We start from the raw sequence: 23,877 nt of genomic DNA on the forward strand, positions 1-23,877 counted from the left end.
ACGGTGTGTCGGTAATATCCATGAACTGCGTAGCAAAGTGTTATTCTAATTCTTATTCTTATTATTTATTTATTTATGTTCAAATCTGTGGTGATGGAAGGACTGCCTAGTAAAATATCTTTGTGATTTCTGGTGCCTAAAAAGACACATTTGCACAACACAAATTTAATTTAGGACATCTGATAAAATCGTGGGAGTCAAGTTTAATGGTGAAGACAAGTGGAGACAACTCTTGTGTAGGAGCGCCGTCCAGCGTGTTGAAGTGAATGGATGTTAAGGTTTCACACTTGTTCAGATAACGGATGGGTGTTTTTTCAGAATGGTAGAGAATAATAAAATGGAAAAACAAGAGCCTGTGACATCTACTGAAGACCACACTTCACTGTCTTGTATTCCTAATGGCAGAGTTAGGTCACACCACAGACCATAATTCTGAGCTGGACAATAACCTCAGGTATTACATCAGTGAGAGGATTTTATAAAATTGCCGGTTTCCTAACATGGTTTAGAAGTTCTTGTCTTGTTGTTTCCTTTTTTCTCACTGCAAAAAAACATTAAATACTAAAAATGTAGTTTTCAGTAAGGAATAGACTGTGAACACCGACATCACATGAACCAGTAAAATCAAATAAAATAGAAGACGAATATGTATAAAATAATGTGTTATATTACAATTAAGAACAACACATTACAATAGCCAAGTGGTGGAGAAAGCAGCAGGGGGCACAATAGGACACCTATTGTGAATGGATGATGTGAAACAGAGGCAGCAGCGGAGAGGTGCTGAGAGAGTTGGGGAAACGCCAAGTGGGATAAATCACGTCATTTCACTTGTAGTGTTGTTTTTCCAAACTGTTAAATCTGTTTAACCTCTGTCTAACCCTAACCCTATGTTCATACTGTTTCACATTCTATAGAAACAGGTGAGCCAAGGTCTCTGTTGTTGCTTTAGTTAATACTGTTTAAATTGTGTAGTGATCAGAACATAGTGTAGTTGGGGGCCTTAACATAGATCTAAAAATCTGTTGAAACTGTGATGCAAATAAACTCAGGGGCATCAGTTGACCTTTCCATTAGTCTGACACCTGACTAAAGAGATCGGAGCTGTACAAAAGCAGATCATCCACATTTAAAGACATTTCATAACACACTGTATGTACATGTGCCATTAAGAGGAGGTGTGCAGAGGTTCTGTGGTGATTTACATTTAGTCATTTGGCTCTTGCAACACTTGCAATGACTTGCAAACTCAGTGGCCTCACGATGGGGGAATGAGTTATGAGTTGTTAGACTCTGTTGAACCAAACTGCCATCAAGCAGTAAAGACCCAGATAGACTGTTAGACTTCAAAGACTTCTAGATCTACCAGTAGCTGACCAGGACAAGTCCCGTCCTCCATCTTCACATGAGCTCCTCCTCTACTAGACTGAGCGTCTCTTCAAGTGGACACCATCACGCAGCTGCAAGCATGTAAACAAAACTACAAGGTTGTTCACGTTCTGTCCTCTGGCAGTTTGTATTTTCTGACATGAAATAAAGATTTCAAGTTGCTTAAACTTATAAATGATCAGAAATCATCATTATGTTTCCATAACAACAGATGATAAAGTGACATTATAGCGAGATGCAATTCAGACCTACACTCCCCCCAAAAGTATAAGTTTACAGTGAGGCCAGTTCCTTTATTTTTATTTTTGCTGTAGTTTGAAAACATTTGGGTTGGATATCAAAAGATGAAAATGAGACATATATCACATATAGCAACATCCATATTCAAACAATAAAGAGCAGTAAGTGTTTCAGATTTGAGTTTTGCCTATTCAGACGGTTTTTAAAGTTAAGAGGTGTAACCAACACGAAAACCGGAGAGCTGTCTGTGGGTGAAAAACAGGTGGTGGAGGACCATGACACCCTGAAGGAGCACAGTAACAGAGCTAACAGAGGATCTACAGTATTTGGACAGTGACAGTGACTTTTTATATATAGAAATATAATTAAGTGTCATTTAATTAAATGTTTTATTCATTTGTATCATACTGTGTGTATTTCTCAGACCTCTTATACAACTATACACTGTATGTTTCTCTTCACCTGACTTGTTGTTGAAGATCTTTTTGAAGGCTGGAAGATCAACGGAGCAAAGTGGGAGGTTTCCTACTGTAAAATCAACGATTTCCAATCAATGACCACACAGTAAACTTGTTCACCATGTTCTGTAATATCACACAGTATCAATAACTGTCATTAATGCCACAGCTGCATCACTATTAATGAGTTTATTGATATAATTCGTGTTTGTCTTGCTGAAAAATGAACAATAACGTGTCTGTTTTCAGTTTCTACTGTGAACGAAGCACCTATTAGAACAACTTCAGTCATCAAGTCTCATTTGTTGTGTGACTGTAAACTGACCCAATAGAATGAGTCTGTTCTCACTGTTTGATTTCTGCATCTCACTTGCTGAAATCACAATATCCCCCAAACTCCTCTGCAGCCTAAACTGCTCCTGCAGCCTCTGGAACTCTGCTGTAGAACGTCCGTCTGTGACGGGTTCCATTCAGTTATTACCAGTAGAACTTGAGCTACAGTGGAACATTCCATAGACACGAGTCCATGAGATAAAGAGGACGTTCAGTCATTTAGTGACCAGACGACTAAAGATAAAGTTAAAGAAAGTGTTCAACATGTCTCAAGTTTCAAAGATGCAACGTGCATACGACCTGCAAAAACCACCAGCTGTGCAGCGTCTGCCAAGACTAGAAAAAAGTCAACTCTTGCAACAGAACAAGGTTGGTTCAACTGTTGACCTGATACAGAGATGATTAAATTCATGACTTTTCTGCAGCAATAATGAAGATTTACTTAAAGCTGCAAATAGCTGAACAATAACGGATTGATCCAAGTAACAGCAGTGATTATTATGTTGGTATTTAATGTATTTTATTTAGTTTCCATCATATCTGAGACACATCACTGATTTTTTAGTAGAATCACTGTCAATGGTCCATTAAATCACTGATCTGCTATGAGTTGTTCAATATTTAGTGAATCTAAATGACCATCTACATGTACCATCTGTGTCATACAGAGACATATAGAAAGTCTTAAATGTCCACCTGCTCTGTATACTTTGTATTGTGATTATCTTTATCCATGTGGTTAAATAGGAGTACATGTTTACTACAAACATAGTAGTTAAGTTTTAGAGATTCTGCTGTAGTATTTTCATTGTACACCAACTTAGACTGATTCTACTACTCAATATATAGGCCTTTTTCATGTAAGACATTTCTGCGCAGAATTACTGTGTGATTAAATCCATATGTAACCGCAGCACAAAACGTAGCTGCTGCTTCAGAGCCTGAAGTTTGTCAGGTGAACAGTTACGATCGTGCCCTTTTCATTCTCATAGAATAACTTCACCATGAAGGGCAACATGATTGTACTGGAGCCCAAGTCTGTTGCTGTAAAGAGTGTTAAGCACACTCAACCCACAGCGCTGCCACCAGTCAGCAAAGTCCCTAGGAAAACTCAGAGGGACACCAGCTGCACTGGGCAGACTGTCCTGCCACCCATCTTCAAGGGTTCACAGAAAACCCAACCAGGGTTCAGCCTCCACCAGCAAACTGTGTTACCACAAATCCACAAGAATGGACAAAAACCCTCCCATCAACGTGCTGTTCAGGTTTGTCCCACTAGTGTTGAATGATACATATCAGCATTATATTTTAGAGAAATGTTTTCAATATATGGTCTTGATCCTGTGAGCAGCAAGAGGACAGTATGCTGAGGAGAAAAACCTTCTCTGTGGAAACCTCTGATTCCAAGAAGAGGCCGAAAGTGGTCGAGGCGCCCACTGTCAAAAGAGCAGCCATGTCTCCTGAAAGTACGAACTCTTTGGATTATGTTTGAAAATCCTTGTTATTCAGTGGTTTCCTTCTGAGAACAGGACAAATATCTGTGAATGATCTGTTTCCTCTGTGTACAGGTGTTCTGAGAGACTCCAAGCTGCATCTGACAGAGTATGAGCTGGCAGAGATCAAGAACTACAAACAGGTGTGGTACCTGGGAAAAACCACCAACAGGACTCGTACCTCAACGGTCTCTGAGACCCAGGATACAGAGTCCTTCAACTGTGGCTATGACACCAAGGAGGGATTTTACAAAGCGGCAATCAATGACCATTTGGCCTACCGCTTTGAGATTCTGGAGGCGCTTGGTGCAGGCTACTCTGGACAAGTCCTCAAATGCATGGACCACAAGACCAAAAAGCTGGTGGCCGTGAAGGTGATTCGAAGCAAAGACAGGTAAAACATTGTCAAACTGTCAAAGTCTTACAGATGATGACAGTCATCTGTCACTGAGTGTTGAATCCAGATCTCATCAAACAAATTAAAGATTAAAAAGGTCGACTCATGGTGTAAAACTCCACAGGCTTTAATACTTAAAGTGTCAGTTTTACATGTCAGCCATCATTATGGAGTTGATGTTATTCTCTGTGCTCAAATGTTTCCTCAGTATTCATCAGCTTGGAAAAGCTGAACTGAAGATTTTAGAAACCTTGCGAGAGCTGGACAAGAGCAACAAAGCCAACATTGTCCATATGAAGGAGAGCTTCTACTTCCGTAATCACCTCTGCATCACTTTCGATCTCTTTGAGTAAGTTGACAACACACGTTCTGTCTGTTGGATTTGTTCTGACTCGGCTGCTTGAGTTATACATCGTGCTGTAAGATGAAAACTTAAAGGAAGTCTCTCATGTTCCCTTTCAGAAAGGACCTATTTAAAGCCTTAGAAGAGACCAACAAGCACGGTTTCAGTGAGGAAGAGCTGAGCAAATACACCACGGACGTGCTGAAGTGTCTACACATGCTCAAAAAGGAGACAATCATCCACGGTGACATTAAACCGGTAGGATCCAGTGCTACAGAACAAAATGCCAACATGTCACTGAAGGAGACACAGACTGACTACATTTACAACAAAGAGCCACATAACAACATAGATTCTCACATATTTACAAGGGGATGCTAAATGATCACAAAGAGTCGAAACTACTGCAGCGTGACACCTAACACACATTAACGTGCACAAAAGACTAGTCAGTGATACTACCCGTGTGTTCTTTTACAGGACAACGTCCTACTTTACAAAAAGGACGGAGAAACGCGTGCAGCTCTCAGTGACTTTGGAGGGAGTTACTTTGCCAAAGACAGAGGTGAGTGTCATTTTGGACTGTCTGGACATGTTTCTTGTTGAGTTACAACTTACAAATGTCAGGGCAAACTAAATACAGAGTGAAGAAACGTCTTCACATCTTATTCCTTCATCTTCCTCCACAGATCGTCCCCCAATCCAAACTCTGTTTTACATGGCTCCAGAGATGCTCCTCGGGAAAACGTGCAACCTGGCTGTTGACATGTGGAGCCTGGGATGCATGTTAGCTGAGCTCTACCTCGGTCGCTGTCTCTTTGACGGAAATGACATCATAGACCAGTTCAGCTGTATAATGAAGGTCATCTTTATCAACACATCATGCTATCTTCATTTCATTTCTACTCCTGCTGGATTTTTGACCATTTGTCTTTCAATGGGTATTCTTTTAGATCCTGGGGATCCCACCAGCAGAGCTGCTGGAGGAAGCTCCCAAGAGAAATTACTACTTTGGTAAGAAAAACATTAAAGAACTGCTCTTCGACATGTGACACGATTCTTGTACCCTGCATGATATTAAGTGCGTGACATGTGAATTTAACATCTTTATCCAGATTCAGAGGGCATCCCATTGAGCGTTACAGACATCATACGCGACAGCACCACTCTATTCACAGAAATGAAATCAGAGAATCCCTATTTCCTGAATTTCATTTCACGCTGTCTTGAGTAAGTGCACTCCATTAACAGGAGGGACACTGAAGAAATGGGCCTTTAATTGTAACAGTTATAGTGCTCTGAACTGAACTCTGAACTCATTTATTCTGCATATTTTGTGCATATACCTCATCATTTAGATATGATCCAACAAAGCGCATGACACCAGAGGAGGCCTTGCAGCATCCATGGATTCTGCAGAATGAGAAGACCAAACCTGCAACTGGTGCTAGGAAAAGTAGACCACGTAAGACAACACCCAATAAACCAGTGCTCTCAATATATATAAACTATGCAGACTTTAACAATGTCTTCTGTGCAGTGTTAATTAGTGAATGTTAACATACTGTACGCTAATGTTTACATGGTGACATTAGTGTACTGGAGCCTATGTGCAGCCTAGTAACTAGCATGACTGTAGACATGGATACCGATAAATACCATATTTAATGTGAGCTTTCTCTGTCCACTTTTATTCAGATGTCTCAGGACCTTCCAGCAAGAAAAAGCCTGTCCTGTTGAAGAGAGAGAAAATCCCACCACCACTCCTGGAGCCAATCAAAAAGACCAAGGCAAAGAAGTGCAGATGTTCAGAGGAACATTAAGGTAACGTGATAGTCACACAAATAGTGTGTGTGCAGTCCACCATTGCATGTCATTACCTTTGTGTCTTCCTCCTCCTATAGTTATGCATTTTCCTCTCTGTCTCCCCCTCTCTGTATATGCAGGGATCCTCGGCCTCAGAGCATGTACAGTTACTGGCCCTACCAACCTGGCCATTGTTTTGTCTGCTGCTTGTTGCCTGCTGTTCTGTTCTGATTCCTTTTTCCACCCACCCCAACCGGTCGAGGCAGATGGCCGCCCACCCTGAGCCTGGTTCTGCTGGAGGTTTCTTCCACTCCAGGGAGTTTTTCCTCTCCACTGTTGCCTAGTGCTTGCTCAGGGGGGATTTGTTGGGTAATCGAAACCAGAACAGCAGCTCTGTCATGACGTCATCATTTCTCAGTTTGTTCATATGTTTACAAAGGTGACATTTCTGCTATTTTTTTTTTTGGAGGTCATAGTGGTGGAGTTGTACTGAAGTCCACCACAGCTCAATATTTAAAATAGAGTAGATTTGTCACCTTTCTGGCTGTTTTAGTAACAACTGAGAATAGAATTCATGAACTACAGCAGATTGTGATGGTACACCTAAAAAACTGGCCAGTAACTGTATGTTCTCCTGGTGTCTGCACGTTTTTCTTCTGGATGCTCCAACCTCCTTCCATTGTCCACTGTTTCCACATTATTCTTCTTCATAAACCAGACAGATGTCATTTTAAAACAAAGTCTTGTGTGTTGATTGAATTGTTTCTTTTTAAATGTATTGTTTTCAGTGTATTTGCAACAGTATGATGTTATCAGCATTATCAACTTTGATTCAGACTGGTTTAGACAGTCTCTGATATTTTTGTGCATTTTCTCCCTTCAAGTTCACTTTGTCAGTGTCAGTGTGGTGAAACTTACAAACAGTTTATTGCATTTTTGTTGGGCAAGAAGCACAAATGTCAAAAATCTAAATAAATAAATACATTTTATTAATTCTACATATTCTAAGGTAATGGTAACATTACACTCCTGCTTAACTAAACAGGGTATGCAAAAGATGATATAACAGCTTTCCTTTACCAAGGGGTAGACTGATGTTCCTGGATTAGCAGGTCTCCAGGCACAAATCACATATGTAGTGATATGAACCAAAATCCCTAAAATGAACCAAAAACCCAACACGATTACAGACATACTTGCATATTTTCCCATTTATTACAAGCTGCAGCATTACTGTCACCAAATGAACAAAGATTTTAAAAAAAAGGCCTGACTGTATGTGAACCACACTTTGACAGTTTTGTTTTATGTTTGTGGTCTATCGACAAAATTCTTTTCAGCTGCAGAAACATTAACTAACCAATAAGCCACAATACTTTGATAACAAATACTGGAGGTAAAAACATACGAAAAACCAGAAAACATAACAAGGAAGCCTATAGTTAAATGCTTCAACTCTTCCCAAACTCTGCCACCTGATTAACGTGACTTTTGACAAAATGTCAAAGTGGTGTTATGTTCAACAGCAAGAGCGACAATGAGAATGTGAACAGGACAGAAATAAGAAGATAACTGTATAAAGTCACAGTACTTTTAAAGTTGAATGATAAATATAGTAAATAAATTATTCAAGAATAATTCAGTGTGTGGCCATTTTGCACCAGTGGCATAATGGAGTGGAATAACGAGTTCAGACACTAAGGTTGAGTAACTGCACTGCTAGCCCAGACAAACTGAGATAAACTGAGATCTATGAATTTCAGGTGTCAGCTCAGCCAGATTCTGCAGAGCTTGTTTGATACAGTGAAAATGTTCATACTGCAGATGCAGTTCATACATTTAGTCAAACATGCCTACAGACTTCATAACAATGAGAAGGACTTCCTAGAAGAATAAGTCTTATAAATTAGTCATTATAAATGTCCTGTCTGAGAAACAATGAAGACAGAATATAAAATCACTTGTTAACATTTGTTTTATTTACATTCAGTTTCCCTCAATCACAACAACCAGAGAAATAAGCCAACAATGACCTAATATGTAAACAGCCAATGAAACCTCACTTTTTACATCAAGCTTTGACACATCAAAATATCAAAATACTAATGTCTAAAAAGCACTGATGGAAAGAAACTGGATTTAATTATATTACTGACATTAATTTGCCTTAAACTCATTCACAGGTATTTTTCTAATTAATTTGAAACAATGTGTTAGTTTAGCCTGAAATTGCCAAATTTCATAATAGAAAAAAAGAAGTTTTACATAAAATTTTACATTACATTAATTTAGCCTCTTTACTGGTGTATGTTGCTTTTTTGATAATTAAAGAAAAAGGAGAAGCATGAGCATGTTATTTGGCATGAAACAAATCCCAATCATGATCAGACCTTTTGAATGAATTAGCCAATCCTAAAGTGACAATACGGGGGAGTGGTCCAGGCTAAAAATAACCTGGTGTGTTTAAGTTTGTTCCACTGAAAGAAATTAATGAAAACAAATCATATTAGTATAAAATACTAATACTGCTTAAGTGATTCTGAAGTAAACTCCAGGCTAAAGGTACATTTTGTGTGCTTGCAGTTTAGGCCTTCTCCTGTTCCCTCTCATTACAAACTAGAAAACACATCAGAGCGAGTGTACCTAACCCTCCACGCTCACTTCCGATCAATGATGTGTAATATTGTACGGACTGACGATGTACAACGCATCAGTGCATCACTTTGTTGAGGCACGTCACCTTACACTGCGTGACGCCTGCTTCCTCCTCGCTCCAATAGCCTTTTGTTGTCCATCTGTTTTCTCTGTCTACCAATGAAGTCCCAACCAAACCCACCGCCTGACATGTTTTCTTTTTACATGTCTGCTTTTCTCTCTCCTACTTTTCCACCAACAATCATCGTTCTTTTCATCGTGGCCAGATTTAGAGCAGCCCCTAAATATGTTCTGTATTTAACAGCAGTTCTCAGTAGAGTCAGTAGAGTTCGGGTGTGTAACCTGAAGCAGCTGAAGGTGTGTGTATGTGTGTGATGCTCAGTGACCTCACTGTGGTGATGTCAGAAGTAGGTGGGGTTATTTGGTGTTATAAATATTAATTGGCCTGTTGTGTGGCCAGGTTGGCATGAAGGCGACGATTCACATACTGAAGATCATTTCTTCAACACAGCGCTTTAACACTCCACCATGGCGGCTGTTGTTCCTGTAAGTATCTAGTGTGTATATGTGTGTGTGAATGTGAGTGTGTTTCTGCATGTGCATCATCTTCACTAATAGATAAGCTCTCTCATTACGTGCTGTGTCATTGATGCAATGGTGTTCTCTCTTTAAACTGCAACTTGACATGAGGCAAGACAAACTACGTGGAGGAGGCCTATAGTGCTTAAAGTGTACCAGGAACCTGGATGGGATGTGTGAAGTTTTTTGTGTATAAACTTGTAACCAGTTAAAAAAGTGTAAGGTTGTTGTTTAACGTTATATAATATGAAAAGGTATTTATATATATACAGAGATCTCATAGCAGGTCCAATTATGCTTATGCATGTGCAAGTGTGTGTTCACGAGTTAACAAGTGCTGGGAGGCAAATCTACATGATCAAGTGTCGGCCCTGTAAATGAATCTGCAGAGCTGAATTCTCTTTGTGTGATTGATTCATTGTGTGTGTGTGTGTCTTGGGTTTCTGATAAAGAGGGTGATTAAGTCTGCAAGAGGAAGACAGTGGCTCATATACTAATTAAAATGGTGTGATGTGTGTGTGTGAAGAGTGAATGAAACGCAGCTAAAGCTCTCATAGTGTTGCAACCTAGAAATAACTGGAGCTTTTAAAGTTAATGGAAACACAATGAGCAATAAGTAGATCAACATCAGGGGCTGAATAAGAATTTTAGATAAATTTTTCCCAGAGTGATGCATCAGTAAGAAAAGTGTACAAACAGAGAATACAAGAGTATCAATCACTGTACACAGTGTGTTTATCACAGTGTTATTAGAGGTTGTATCTAATAGTCAGTCTGCAACTAGAGTCCAGTCCTTCAATGTGCTGCTACTTTTTTCACTTCACCTGTCAGAGAAAAACGTTCATCATCTCATTACAGTGGCAGGGGGGGGGATATATTAAGCAGCAAGTTGATGTGCTGGGGCAAAATGGGCAAAAGTAGGGATCTGAGTGACTTTGACAAGGACCAGAAACTAGAAGACTGGGCCTGAGCTTCTCCAAAATGGCAGGTGCTATGGGGTGTTCCCAGTGCGCAGTAATCACTACCTACAGAAAGTGGTCCAAGGAAGGACAACTGGTCAACTGGCAACAGGGTCACGGTTGCCCAAGGCTCAGTGATGCAAGTGATGTTGAATCAATGAGCTGATCCCTGTGCACCGTTACAAGCTCCTATAGTATATGGGACAGGTGAGCATTAGAACTGGACCTGGTGAAGGTGGCCTGGTCTGAATCGTGTTTTGATTTACATCATTTAGACAGTCAGGCGCTCATGTGTTGATTACCTGGGAGAGAACTGCACTATTCAAACTGATGGAAGTAGTGGGATGCTCTGATCAATGTTCTGCTGGGAAACCTTGAATCCTGGTATTGATGTGGTTACTATGACATGTATCACCTACCTGAACAAATGTAGGTGTGGAAGCACCCTAAAGAAAATTGATTTAAAGTCAGAATTCTGACAATCATGTGCGCTGCAGTAAACTTGATCATATCTAACAAAGCAATCTGTCTCCTTCCACTAACTCACAGTTTGCATCCTGCTATGCCAGTGGAAAAGGACCCAGAGGGGGCAACTATCTATCACTCCTCACATATCGGGGCCCTCGCTGCACCCCAAGACCCCACCTGTCTTACCGTGCTCCCACGATGACCCTGCGGCAGATCTGTCGCATGCTGAAGGTGATGAAGCAGATCAGGAACAGAGAGGCTGCTGCTGCCGCCGCCGCTGCTGCTGCCACCACCAGGTGAGGAGCAACCTGTAACCTACCCACTGGTGTAGCAACTGGCACCAGCACTTTACATTTATAAACAATATGTTTACCAAGTAATATTTACCAGGTTCACCATGCTAACATGCTATCGGTGCTGAGGAGAGTCATTAGTAGATGATGTCTGACAGAAAAATGCTGAGCCTATGCATCATCATGTTTTTTGCAGGATAAGTGAAACATTTGACCTGCTGAAGGTACCATAGACAAAGTAATTAGGGTTTATCCTGTGGGGACCATGAGAATTGGTACCAAATGTCATTGAAATACCCAATAGTTGCGTGTGTCTATCCATCAAGTTGATTGCTGTTACTACATTATTGATGCATTTTAGGGAGGTAAATAACCATCCTGTTTGTGCCGGCCTCGGCTGTCCCACACTAGACTGTGATCACACCAGTGTTTCTATCAGCACAGGCCACAGGAGACGCGGGTTAATAATTAAATACTGTCATGTCAGTGCCAGAACAAGCAGTCAGTCACACTTCCTCCTCTCATATCCCTGCCTCCGTGTCTGGTTTCTTTCTCTGCACAGGAAGCAAGGGTCTGCATCTCAGACCCCGCCGTCTCCCGGCACCAAGTCGGAGAAGAAATGCATCCCAAGCTGCCTCAGATACAAGCGCAGCATAAAACGCGTCAGCTGACCCCGGAGCCCTGAGTGACCGCAAACAGCCTTTTAACTGAGCAGCAGATACTTGTTTGCCCCTTACTGTACATGGGACATCAACACCCACCCTCCCTCCAATGGAAAAAGATGATTCACAGTTCTCCAGTATGGACAGTTAGAGGATGGTGTATGCTTCACTTGCAGCCTGTCAAGAGAGGATCACATGATCTCATTTCCAAACACCCTTTGCTTTAGAAAATTGAGTCTATACAGTTTATTATTTTTTTTTATATATATATATATTTTTGGAAAAATCAGACCATTTTTAAAGATCTTCCTGAGGCGTCATCACGTTTCCCTTTGATACTCGATGACCTGAGGAGTGGGAGTTCATCATAGCCTCACAGTCTCCACCAGATTTGCTTGTTTGTTGTGTTTTAATGTTTTTATCAATAAAACACTTTAATCAGTCTGATAAGTAAATGCGTTTGCTCGCTGAAGAAAGGAGTGCACTACTCTCATGTTAATCATTGTTGTGGGTTTTTAAAAGATAATGTGGAAGCCACTCTGTATATGTATGGTATTAGTACGCTGCTGACAGCACACACTAACTTGAATTGTTGTCTAAATGAAGGCAGTAGATGCTGTTCTTTGCATGGGGTGTTTTTGTAATCGTGTTTCTTCTTGTTTCTTGTGCAAAATTAAAAAAAAACAATGATAAAGCAATTGTGACCGCATTTCCTGTTTTTGTGAATAAAAACCGCAGCATCAAATACAGCAGGTAGTGGTTGGTAGTAATGATATTAACTTAGCAGACTAGTTCCATAGGAGTGGATGCTTTGCTTCTTGTGAAGATGACGTGCAGCAGCTGAGAGTGACAACTTGGCTGTACACAAGTTCACTGTGCTCCTTTAGTTGCTCAGATTGGCAGCTGCAATTACACACAGTGGTTGGACAACTCCGTGATGAAGTTGATGGACAAGTTACCAAACAAGTTGGACCAACCCCTGTGGCTTCAACTGAGTAAAGGCAGTGTCAGCATGGGCTGGGTCAGGTATCTGCTTAGGTTGATAGAGCTCGTGCTGCTAACTGAGTATTTATTCATTAGATTAGTGATTATTAGTAGGACTGGCAGATGTGGGTAAATAAAGAATCTCCTCAGGACTAGACTCAGAGGTCCATCTGCACCTGAAAGACAAGGAGCTCACTGCTGTGAAGCAATGTTGATGTTGCGGATAGAGAGGACCAGTGGTTAGAGAGAGACATGTAGGGAGTCACACATGAAGGTGACGCAACCCTCTCTCAACGGAGCAGGTGACCGAAGATATAATCTCTCACTGACTTGCAATCCGGTTCTTTCATCACTCCCCACGCGGTTTCATAGTTGTTCACACTTTGGTTCAGGTTTGGTAACAACACACACGAATGACGGGTGAAACGGCAACTCGCAGACGACCATCGAGGTGTCAGTGACTCAGTGTGTCCACAGAGTCGATCGACCTACTAGTCGAAGGCAGTCAGTCAGAACTGATGACAGGAGGAACATCTTCACTAACTTAAAGCGAACCCAGTTTCCAGTGAGGAGCACCTTTGGGAGAACCATCTGACCTCCCCCTTTTCCCCCCACCCACACTCTTCACTTCAAATATCCACTGTATCAGTTGCCTGTCAAAATGTCTGCTGTGACACTCTACAACTGTGCATATGTGGTTGAAGTGTGGAAAGCACACGTGTAATGCACACACTGGAGTCTGGAAGTGAGTCACTGAGGTACTAAAATGTAATTAACTAACTTAGTTACACTCATTCTATCTCTTCATATCAAACATTTTAGTAAACTGTGTGACACAAACCACTAAAAGACTCACTACTCACTACTGATGATGAGTAAGTATCACATGAACCAAAGGACCAGAGTGTTTAATAGTCAGGATAATGTACCTGCAGACCAAATGGAGCGTGGAAACTACAGCTCACACGGTCATTTGCACACAGGAAACAGGGACAGAAAGACCGGATACCAGGGGGCCTCTGACCTGACAGTAGCTGCTACTGATCAAACAAGTTCACTCGTCAATGTTTCATGACCCAGAAGTGATAAAGGTAAGACCTGTGCATCCTGGTTTAGGTGTATCTGTGTGTGTGTGTGTGTGTGTGTGAGAGAGAGAGAGAGAGAGACAGAGTGTGTCTGAATGTGAGAGAGGAGTCAAATTGTAGAAAAGGAAGCCAAAGCTCTGGTGTCTGTACAAAGAGGAAGTTGATACTTCAGACTCACACACACACACACACACACACACACACACACACACACACAGTATAAAGATGCTCTGTCTTTCTGACTACCTGCATTAATTACTATGTAGTACGAGGTGGCGTCCACGTTTGAGGAAAACCATGGAGGACGAAAACACATGAAAGCTTATTTCTGAAGTCACGTAACGTCTGCACGTGGTTCACACGCTGGTAATGCGAGGAAATGTGACACATTCTGAGAAGCCAGCGTGTGTCAGCAAGTTGTCAGCGTGCAAACGTGTTGACAGTGTGTGACTACCGATGGTAATCTGATGGTTAGTGGCCCCCTCTGGCTTTCTGCAGCTGAACATGCACAGACCGGCTTCTGAGGGACATATCAGTCTGGACTGCATAGTACCCACTGTGCTTTAACCATGGCAGTGCTTCCACATGGTGACTGTTTATGTTTACACTTCATTTTGCTCCTTTACTCTGATCTCAGGAGCCTCGATGCCAGCACAGACAAACTCATTGTGAACTACCTGCCCGTGTGACAGTAAATAAAGAAGCCGTCTCTCCAGCTGTTCAATGCTTGGTTTCCGCTGTCATTAGAGGCTCAGTATTTCTTGTCATAACAGAGAGCAGGTGGACTTTCTGTATTGTGTCAACTTTGCAGACGTCTGCACCTCACTTTGGACATTTGTTTGTTTTCAGTGCTACAGTCTATATGAATCAGGGTAGAGGCAGCAGGTTGGGGTTTAAAATAGAATAAGTGGAAAGCTTGTAATGATTACAGTGGGATCAAAGTTGAAGGAGAAAAGCTGTTCATTCAGTAAAATGTCAGAATTTCTAGTTTCTAATTGTACAGTAGATACATTTGACATACACGACTGTTTGTCTTGCCTAGGCTGACATTTACACTGCAGGGATATACTTGTATAATTCATAATATGGTTTACTAAATATCAGGCAGATGTTGATTAAAGATATTGTGCAGCTAGTTTTGTCTTTGACTTTGAGACAGTGCCATAAAAACCCACGTGACCTTTAGTAGATGTCTGTTAACACGTCATAAAACTTAAGGACATCTTAGATTTATTACCAAATAATTTTCAACTATTGAGCTTTTGTTAGAGTTTAAAGTTATATTTCTATATTTTACTTACTTTATTAATGATCCTAACAATCTCCAGCTCAACCATCAGCATACAATCCTCTCAATCTCCATCACATTGGATGAGAAGTACCTGTGAACTGACAAGTGCAACTTCAACTAGTGCTAGCATGAAACTCGAGATCCACTCTCCAGCCAGCGTCCCTTTTCCTTCTGCGGCATTTCATCATGACTTCACACATTGCAGATCGACACAAAGACGAGATAAACAGGCAATAAATTTAAACCCGACACAGGCAAAGTTCATCTAAATAAAAATCATTTATTTGTCATTAATATTATTATTGTCATCATCATCATTCTATCTAGAGAGTCCACCATGCCACTTTCAGAACTGGAGTAGTGCTAAGACGTCTGTCTGCCTGTTGGGGTACATGATGGAGAAGGAGGAGGGTGAGACAGACGGATGGGCAAACAGGTTGAGGGGGGTGAAGGTGGGGAGGGAAGGCTCACACTCCTGATTATTCTTCATGCTGATGCAAAAGAAAAAGAGGCAATGATTTCAACGGGGATGGAGGGACGACAGAGAGAAGAAAGCGGGGAACTGAACTGTAGTTTGTCCTTGTTGACCTACATGAGCTGGGAGGACAAAGACCACTTCAGGGGACGAAGGGGGAGCAGCTTCAAGCTCATTGGTCAGGCTGCTGGACAGGGAACCAGGACAAGCCAATCACAGACTGATACAGAGGAGGAGGGTGTATGTATAAGCGTGTGTCTGCATGTGTGTGTGTGTGTGTGTGTACAGAGATGTGCTTGCACTGATGTGTGTGTGTGAGTGTGTGAATCCGTATGCACATATCTGTGAGTGTGTAACTGGTCAGAGTTACTTTGATCCATTGTCACTGTACACTTGTCAAAGTTACTGTCACAACCGGGTACAAAGTTGAGGTAACAAACATCCTTCTTCTTCCACCTCTGTTAAAAGAAAAGAGAGAGGACATAATTACAGAGATCATGACATGTGACAAGCTTCCAGCCAGATATCTAACATTGCACGGTATTAGACGTGTTTGATTTTCTCACTCCACTACACTTGGACAAAAAACTAAACCAGGAATGCAGATGCTTGCACGCAGGTTTAGATGTGTGTGTGGACCTCGCAGTGGAGGAATGGTTATTTCTTTAAAGTGTAAATCCAAACAATGGGCGACATTACAAAGTGACCAGTGAAAAACCAAGTGCTTACCTATGTTTCATCGTGCTGTAGTGTTGCCACTGGAAACCATGTTGTTGTCAGAGTTTGACAGAGACTGCCCCTTCACCACTGGGTCTGCAGGACGAGAGAGAAACAACATTTAGGAATTCCTTACAAACCTTTTAACACTACATGGAGTTTAAAACCATTTTAAAAACCAGTAAAAAACATTTAGACAGATAGATAGACAGGCAGCAGAAAGGAAAGCCAAGCGCATATCTACCACACTGCCATTGATGCTGCTTATTTGGATTTTGCCACAACAGTGCAGCAGCGAGTACTGACGTTACAGACTAATTCAAATGCTACACACTCTGGGGAGTGTACAGTATTTTGCTTACAGAAGTAGGGGTGCTCCATGGCCTCTGTGGCGGTCAGTCTCTGTTGGTGATCGTAGCGTAGCAGCTTATCCAGCAGGTCCAGAGCTTCAGGACTCACCAAGTGCTGGTTCTCCGTCTGCACAAACTGTTCCCAGCGCTTCCTGCTCTGCCTGCAGGGATACACAGGAAACAGGAATATCTGGTGAGAGTCTGTCTATTGACAGTACAGTCTCTACTAACACTAAGACTGTATTTATTCCTTTTCCTTTATTCCTACACAGTAAATGATGACTGATTAACACACACATTACACGTTCCCTTTATTCCTTCAATGAGGAGGCCAAAGGTCATGTTTAAAAAACAAACTAAACACTTAATATAAACCAAAAGATTACATATGTATATGAATTTTACTGCAACATCTGAACTCTAAGTGGTACTTAAAGGTGCAACGCAAAGTTTTTTTTTTTTTTTTTTTCGCTAACTTTGTGGACTTACTGTCCCAGCAGATCTTTGAAGCGGGGGTCCAGTTCGATGTGGTATTTACGCAGGTAGCCGAACAGCTCGTCTGTCCCCAGGACCTTGGCAATTCGCACCAACTAGAAAACACACCAGACAGGGTTGTTGTTAGTTTTACTTGGCCCAGCTGCAGTAGTTCTGGCTCGCTGCTGTAGGTAAGAGGATAAGTTTGTTTGTTTTAATTGAGTTGAGGGACCACATCCAATAAAGGCCCAGGAAACAAATCCAGGTTGTCTCCATTACACATTTAGGACACCCTGTGCTTAACTAAGACACAGGATTCTCCAAGCAGCCCTCATCCAAAGTGTGTGTGTGTGTGTGTGTGTGTGTGTGTGTGTGTGTGTGTGTGTGTGTGTGTGTAAACAAACCAGACTGTCAGATTTCCTTTTTTACGTGTCTGTGTGCAAGAATTGAGCCATTAGAAAAAGAACACAGCTGTTGCTCCTGGTGTGTAGGAGCTTCATGTGTGTTACCTGGTCGTAGTTGTCTTGACCGTGGAAGAAGGGCTCCTTCTGAAAGATCATACTGGCCAGCATACAGCCCAAGCTCCACATGTCTAGACTGTAGTCGTACATCTGAAAAACACAATCATCAAACAGCACTGCCGATGATGAGAACACAGACAGGTAAATTAATGACTGCATTTTCTCATAGATGTGTGACTGACAAAGATAGAAAAAGTGGGTTTTACTTGTGTGTAGATGTGAGAGTGAATAAATGCATCTCTAACGTCTGGTTCTAACATCAGCAGGTGTGTGTGTGTGTGTGTGTTTGTATGAGACCTGATAGTCCACCAGAAGTTCGGGGCCTTTGAAGTAACGCGAGGCCACTCTGACGTTGTATTCCTGGGAGGGGTGGTAGAACTCCGCTAAACCCCAGTCTATTAGGCGTAGCTATGGAAACACACAATATGTCCTTATTCAGCTTCACTTCATGGTTCTTGAAAGTGAACATTCAGAGAGTGTAAACAACTGCAGCTGTAACCTAATATCACGTTAATGTCAGTGACACATACTGTTAGTTAGTTTGTCTGCTTTGTAGAATACTGGGGTGAATACCCACTTGTGTTAGCCTGCCCCCTGCTGGACACAGCTGGGAGTGCCAGATAAAGCTGAGAAGACATGGTTACCTGCTCAGTTCTAATTAAATGAGTGCAGGTACATGATGTAGGTGTGTTGGAAACCCTCCCAGCATGCAATAGGGGAGGGTAAGTAAGGGTAAATAACTGTTTTACTACACTTCGTCGTTTCTGATATTTGGCGAATACCAACAGCTTCACAGCATCACACCAGATCAATTTCTGAGTCACATGAGGTTTGAGGAGCGAGCAATGATTACATTCAGGGACTGGCATTCACCCTGAGCTTCCTTTGCCTGCTCTGCCAGCAGCACTGCACATGCTCAGTCAGCTCAGATATTTCTTTTGGAACAGTAACAGGAAAAGCTTTAATAAACTGGATTGTACTGTACATGAACGTACGCATTATTTATTTAGATGAAGATGTGACTCACAAAAATTACAGGGACCTTGTGTATGAAAGCCTATGCTAATGGATTAGCAACTTCCTTTCAGGAGACAGAGGAATGCAAAGAACGGAGAAAGCCAGAGAGATAATAAACCACGATAGAAAAACAGCAGGGCTGAAATAGAAGGATGAGAGATAATCCAGTGTGTGTGTGTGGGTGTGTGAAGAAGAAAATAGACTATATAGGGCACCACCTACCTTTCTCAACTGGTGGTCAATCATCACATTGTGGGGTTTGACGTCACGGTGCATGATTCCCATACTGTGACAGTAGTCCAGAGCCTGACACACAAACACACACAAACACAAACACAAAAACACACACACAAATCAAGCAAAGATACAAACAGTACAGTGTACTCTCTCTGAATTTCTGGGAGCTTCACCAAACTGAGTGGGAGAATTCCATCCTCAAAGAGCAATGCACAGACACTTCCTTTGATCAATTTAAAAGAGATGAGTGGCAGTCTCACCTTCAGTAGTTCATACATATAAAAGCGGATGTCATAATCTGTCAACTTCTGGTACAACTCCTGCAGGGGAAAAGCAAATCAAGAGTGAGGTTCTGAACATTATTTGCTGGCCCCTGCACCATTATTGTCCATCACATAGTGATAAAAACATCACTATCAAAGTAGTGCTTAATAGGAAAGCATAGACCCCCAGAGGCATGCAGAAAAGAGGTGATAATTGTACCTTGAAGTCTGTGTTATTGATGCATTCAAAGACGAGCGCTGGAGTTCTGGACTGTACAGCCACCACAGAAAGACAGAGAGGGGGCGGGGAAGGATCAGAGAAGTCAAAATCAAGTCAGAAACAATAATGGAACGAGCAGGAAGTGGCTCATTACTGATTCAGTCACCCGATCAATCACACATCTGAAAAGCCCACTATGAAGTGGACCCAGATTTGAAATGCTGTGCTCCCATCTGCATCACACTTGACAGACAGGCAAGGAGCCACTGCTGTTTTTTTTTTTCCAAGTAAAATAAACTGACAATCTTCTGACCCCTGTAGCTTACAGGAAGCTTGATCCTGTTCAAAAGGCCCCTGCAGGGTTCCTAGTGACTCCGGCACTTCTGTGCCACTTCAAAAATGGATATTCAGTCCAACACACTTAAAACTGAAGTGGCTGGCTATATGGAAATAGAGGAGTAATCTCTGGCTAACACCTCTGTATCATAGAGATGTTAATGCAATGACTGTATATCCTGCATTATACAGAGAGATGTTTCATGCCTGTAATGTCCCTGAACACCTCCCAACACGCTTCTTTACACATCAACAGTGATCCCAGTCCATCTGACCCACGCTGCTTAAGTTAGAGACTCAGAATAAGCCAATAACCTGTGGTCAGGTACTAGGACAGAATATGCCAGCTAGGTGCATCCCTAGTGAAATAGGAGTAAATAAAACACTGGCAGTGTGTGATCTTAAGTTCTGGCCATCCTGTAAAAAAAACAAAAGGCAGCCAGCGTGTCATAACAGCCTCTCTGACTAATGTATGTTGACTCACAGATGTATGCTAATTTAGCTCCGTTTCCCCACATTCTTAACATTTGGTGTGTTTCAATCCCACGCTCTCCTGTGTGTGTTCTCAGTGAAAATAAGACAGATGTGCCACCAGCGCCACCCTACCACTGGGTCTTTGACTGTGTCCACCAGTCGGATGATGTTGGTCCCTCCTCGCAGGTTCTCCAGGATCTTTATCTCTCGCTTGATCTTCTTCTTCTTGACGGGCTGATTGGACCGGAAAACCAAGCAAGAGAGACAAAGAGACGGGTTCAACAGGTTTTTTTTTTTTTTTTAGGTTATGAAACAAGACCCAAAAAAAAAAAAAAGCAGCGGCGCCTGCCTGTGTGCTGTTTCTGACTCCTGATCTTGAACCTGCTGATTCTGCTTGTTCCACCACTGCTGCTGCTGCTGCTGCAGCACTCTTCAGCACCAGTGTGTCAATCTCAGTTCAAAGGCATTTAGCTCAGCTGGGAGTCGGAGACGTTTACGCTTAAATAAACCTGCAACACAACGATGCCAACACCCAACAACACCCGTCCTCGTTGTTATTAAGGCGTAAAATCTCCTTTGCCACAGCTGAACAGATGCTGGTGCAGCAGGAAGTCGTGAGGCAGCCTGTGTTTAGTTAGAGGGCATCTTAACCACAGCTTCAGACTGTGACAACACAAGAGTCGACTCATTATGTTTCATTAAGGATTCCGCTGCATAATCCTCTAGTATCTAGCATTAAGAATGCACATGACTGATTTACAGCTCTACATGTGAGTTATTCACCACTACTGTATGTACTCCTATAAACTACATAGATCAATGCTGAAAAGAATCAATAAAGAGTAAAAAGGAGGGTCCTAATATCTAGCAAACAGCAGGAGCAGGTGTATCGGCCAACACACAAGACGAAAAGCAAGCAAGCAAGTGCAGCCAATCAATCACAAAGAAGAAACAGAAAGTAAAAGCACCATCATATTAAAGTCACATTATATTCAGGCTGTTCTTCAACAGTCGGCATCTTTATGTCTTTTTTCTCACAGTATCCCAAACCTGGTTGAGTCGTCTTAGTGTGGAAACTTTGACTCAGTTTTCTATTTCGTCATGTTTGAGTTTCTGGAATTAAACTCTGATGATTTAGATCAACACACTTGTTTTATCTTAAAGGGAATGACCCATTTCTGTCCTGATCCAGATCCGGCTAACTCTAAATAAGCCTGCCCTTTTTGCAGGTTTGGGCTTAAAGACGTGTTGCTATGACAACAGCTCCCGCTAAATTTTACACCAGATTCAAAGGCACAAAAAAAAAAAACCCAGAGTTAAAAAAATCAAATCATCAAAATGTTTTTCTGACCCTCAGTCCAAAGGCCAATGATGTTATATTAAATGTATGACATAATATGATGAAGACACTCCTAACAGCAGCTGGACTGTTTGCAAGAAAAAGGACCTAAATTAAATCAAAGGCAAATTTATTTACACTTTATCAACTACTTTACTTGTCTAGACATGCATCTAATTCAACACAGGTAATTAACATCTGCACGACAAACCTCGGGGACTACTTATTGTAAGTTTCTATAATCAGTGCGAGTCAGCTCTGATCATTCTTCCTGCTAGTTATCATGTATGGTCCCGCACTCTCTCCCAGGTGACTGGTTAGTTAAGTGCACTTGCTTGAGGAAGCATCCAGCCGCTCACCTTCAAGATCTTGACGACCACCTTCTCATTGTTGGTGATGTTGATGGCCTCGAACACCTCGCTGTACTTCCCTCTGCCCAGCTTACGGACCAGCTGGTAGTCCTCCTGGTTGCTATAGGGACAGACGGAGAAAGGCAGCAAAGAGTGTGCGATTGTGTGAGAAAGACATAAATATTTTCAGCGTCTGCTTGCAATTAATTCAGTGAATGAGCTGCTGCTGAGTGTTCCTGTCACTGGCACAAAACGCTGCCTTGGGGGAATGAGGTGAAGACAGGAGGTTACTGGAGTCAGCGGTCGGGGTGAACAGGGATGGAGCTACAGCGGAGGAAAGTGACAGACAGTGCAGAACAGCAGGGTGGTGGGCTGCAAGGCTGAGAGACTGTACTATCAGTGTCATCACACCCTCACAGCTACATGTGTAATAATAGACATCCATCTGCCACACTCTCCTCTTCCATAAGGACGCACATGCACACGCAGCCCCCCATTATCTGCTGTGTTCAGGAATAACATGGATGTGATTGGAGCAGTTTGCAGTAAACAGAAATGTCCTTACTTCCAGTTGGGTACGTGGGCCTCGTAGTCCCAGTACTCCCGGCTCTTCAGCGTGTTGACGTCTGCGTACACACGGGACTTGCTACCGGCCACCGGACCCGGCATGGCGAGACCCCGTGGCTCGGGCGCTGTGGATCTGCTGAGGTGGAGGATCACGAACGAGCTGGAGGAAGTTGAAGGGGCAGTGAGCTTTGCTGCTGTGTGTTGGGGGGGGGGGGGGGGGGAGGTGCAACAGGCCAAGCAGCTAGTTTCCCTCTGCAGCCAGGGTGAGGAGAGAAAAGGGGAAGAGAGGGATGGAGAGAACCGGGTTCGCCGCAGTCAGTGCCCGCCGAGCACCGCTCCTTGGTCGGATTGTCACAAGCAGCAGAGTCGGTGTCGGTGGAGATGAGGGGGGTGGGCTGATTAGAGTCGGGGTGGTGGAGCAGCTGAGGTTACACACGGGGAAGCCTTGGGGTGCTGAGGTAGAGAAGAGATGGACCCCTAAAAGGCCACAGGGGAGGAGGAAAGGGGGCTGGTAATATAAATATCACGGGCTACAACTCGTTACTCTTCCCGAGGCCCTAACGTCAAATGCGGGAGGAAACGAGCGGGCTTCCTGCGCTAGACGACGGACGAGCAGGGAGGGGGGGTGCCATCGGTGCTCCAGTGTTAGCTATCAATCAACTGTTAATGACGGATCGGCAGCGAGGGTCGACCGGAGGCAGAGAGGAGGGGGTGGAGCAGCAGAGAGATCGATGTTGTTAGCTAGCGTTAGCCAGCGATGCTACTTCAGCGCGGAGATGTCGCACCGACGGGAAGCGCTCGGCGCCGTGCACCACCATCGGCGGAGCCCGCGTCATGTGCGACCGGATGTGCGGGAAGGCAGCACCGAGGAGGGTGGGGAGCCCGTACCAGACGCCGGCGAAGGTGCCCGGGTTTCGGGGATTTCTTCTGCAGCCACGGACCTTCCCCGGTCGACAGCGCAGGGAAGGGAAGCGGATTGCGATTGAAGAGGAGCGAGGGGACCGCCCGGATGTGAAAACCTCTGGCTGCCGGGGTGAACACGACGGAGGGCACGCTCGACGGGACAGCGCCACCTAGTGACGGGGCTGAGACGGTTTGATTG

General features: G+C 42.9%; 2 protein-coding genes across 4 annotated transcripts; one reads left to right on the plus strand and one right to left on the minus strand.

Annotated features, from left to right (window-relative positions):
- Window positions 1-3,436: 3,436 nt before the first annotated feature.
- LOC113165658 (dual specificity tyrosine-phosphorylation-regulated kinase 4-like) lies at window positions 3,437-6,476 on the plus strand. Its single transcript, XM_026365339.1, has 11 exons — window positions 3,437-3,685; window positions 3,772-3,886; window positions 3,989-4,307; window positions 4,519-4,659; window positions 4,773-4,911; window positions 5,134-5,218; window positions 5,343-5,515; window positions 5,607-5,667; window positions 5,769-5,883; window positions 6,012-6,118; window positions 6,352-6,476. Exons 1-11 carry the CDS (start codon window positions 3,437-3,439, stop codon window positions 6,474-6,476), a joined length of 1,629 nt encoding a protein of 542 aa, XP_026221124.1.
- A 9,218-nt stretch (window positions 6,477-15,694) lies between these two features.
- Window positions 15,695-23,850, minus strand: csnk2a2b (casein kinase 2, alpha prime polypeptide b). Of its 3 annotated transcripts, XM_026365448.2 has the most exons (12): window positions 22,774-23,846; window positions 22,218-22,329; window positions 20,652-20,753; window positions 19,710-19,760; window positions 19,487-19,546; window positions 19,212-19,295; window positions 18,270-18,380; window positions 17,961-18,062; window positions 17,467-17,567; window positions 16,990-17,138; window positions 16,640-16,723; window positions 15,695-16,368 (listed from the first exon to the last, which is right to left on the minus strand). In XM_026365448.2, exons 1-11 carry the CDS (start codon window positions 22,875-22,877, stop codon window positions 16,647-16,649), a joined length of 1,053 nt encoding a protein of 350 aa, XP_026221233.1. In that variant the 5' UTR covers window positions 22,878-23,846; the 3' UTR covers window positions 15,695-16,368; window positions 16,640-16,646. The 3 variants fall into 3 exon arrangements, with proteins under 3 accessions (XP_026221233.1, XP_026221234.1, XP_026221235.1); XM_026365449.2 differs by lacking the exon at window positions 19,710-19,760 and having other exon boundaries at window positions 22,774-23,850; XM_026365450.2 differs by lacking the exons at window positions 19,710-19,760; window positions 20,652-20,753 and having other exon boundaries at window positions 22,774-23,848.
- Between the last annotated feature and the right edge of the window lie 27 nt (window positions 23,851-23,877).

This window comes from Anabas testudineus, chromosome 6, assembly GCF_900324465.2.
Source record: "Anabas testudineus chromosome 6, fAnaTes1.2, whole genome shotgun sequence".
Taxonomy (NCBI): domain Eukaryota; kingdom Metazoa; phylum Chordata; class Actinopteri; order Anabantiformes; family Anabantidae; genus Anabas; species Anabas testudineus.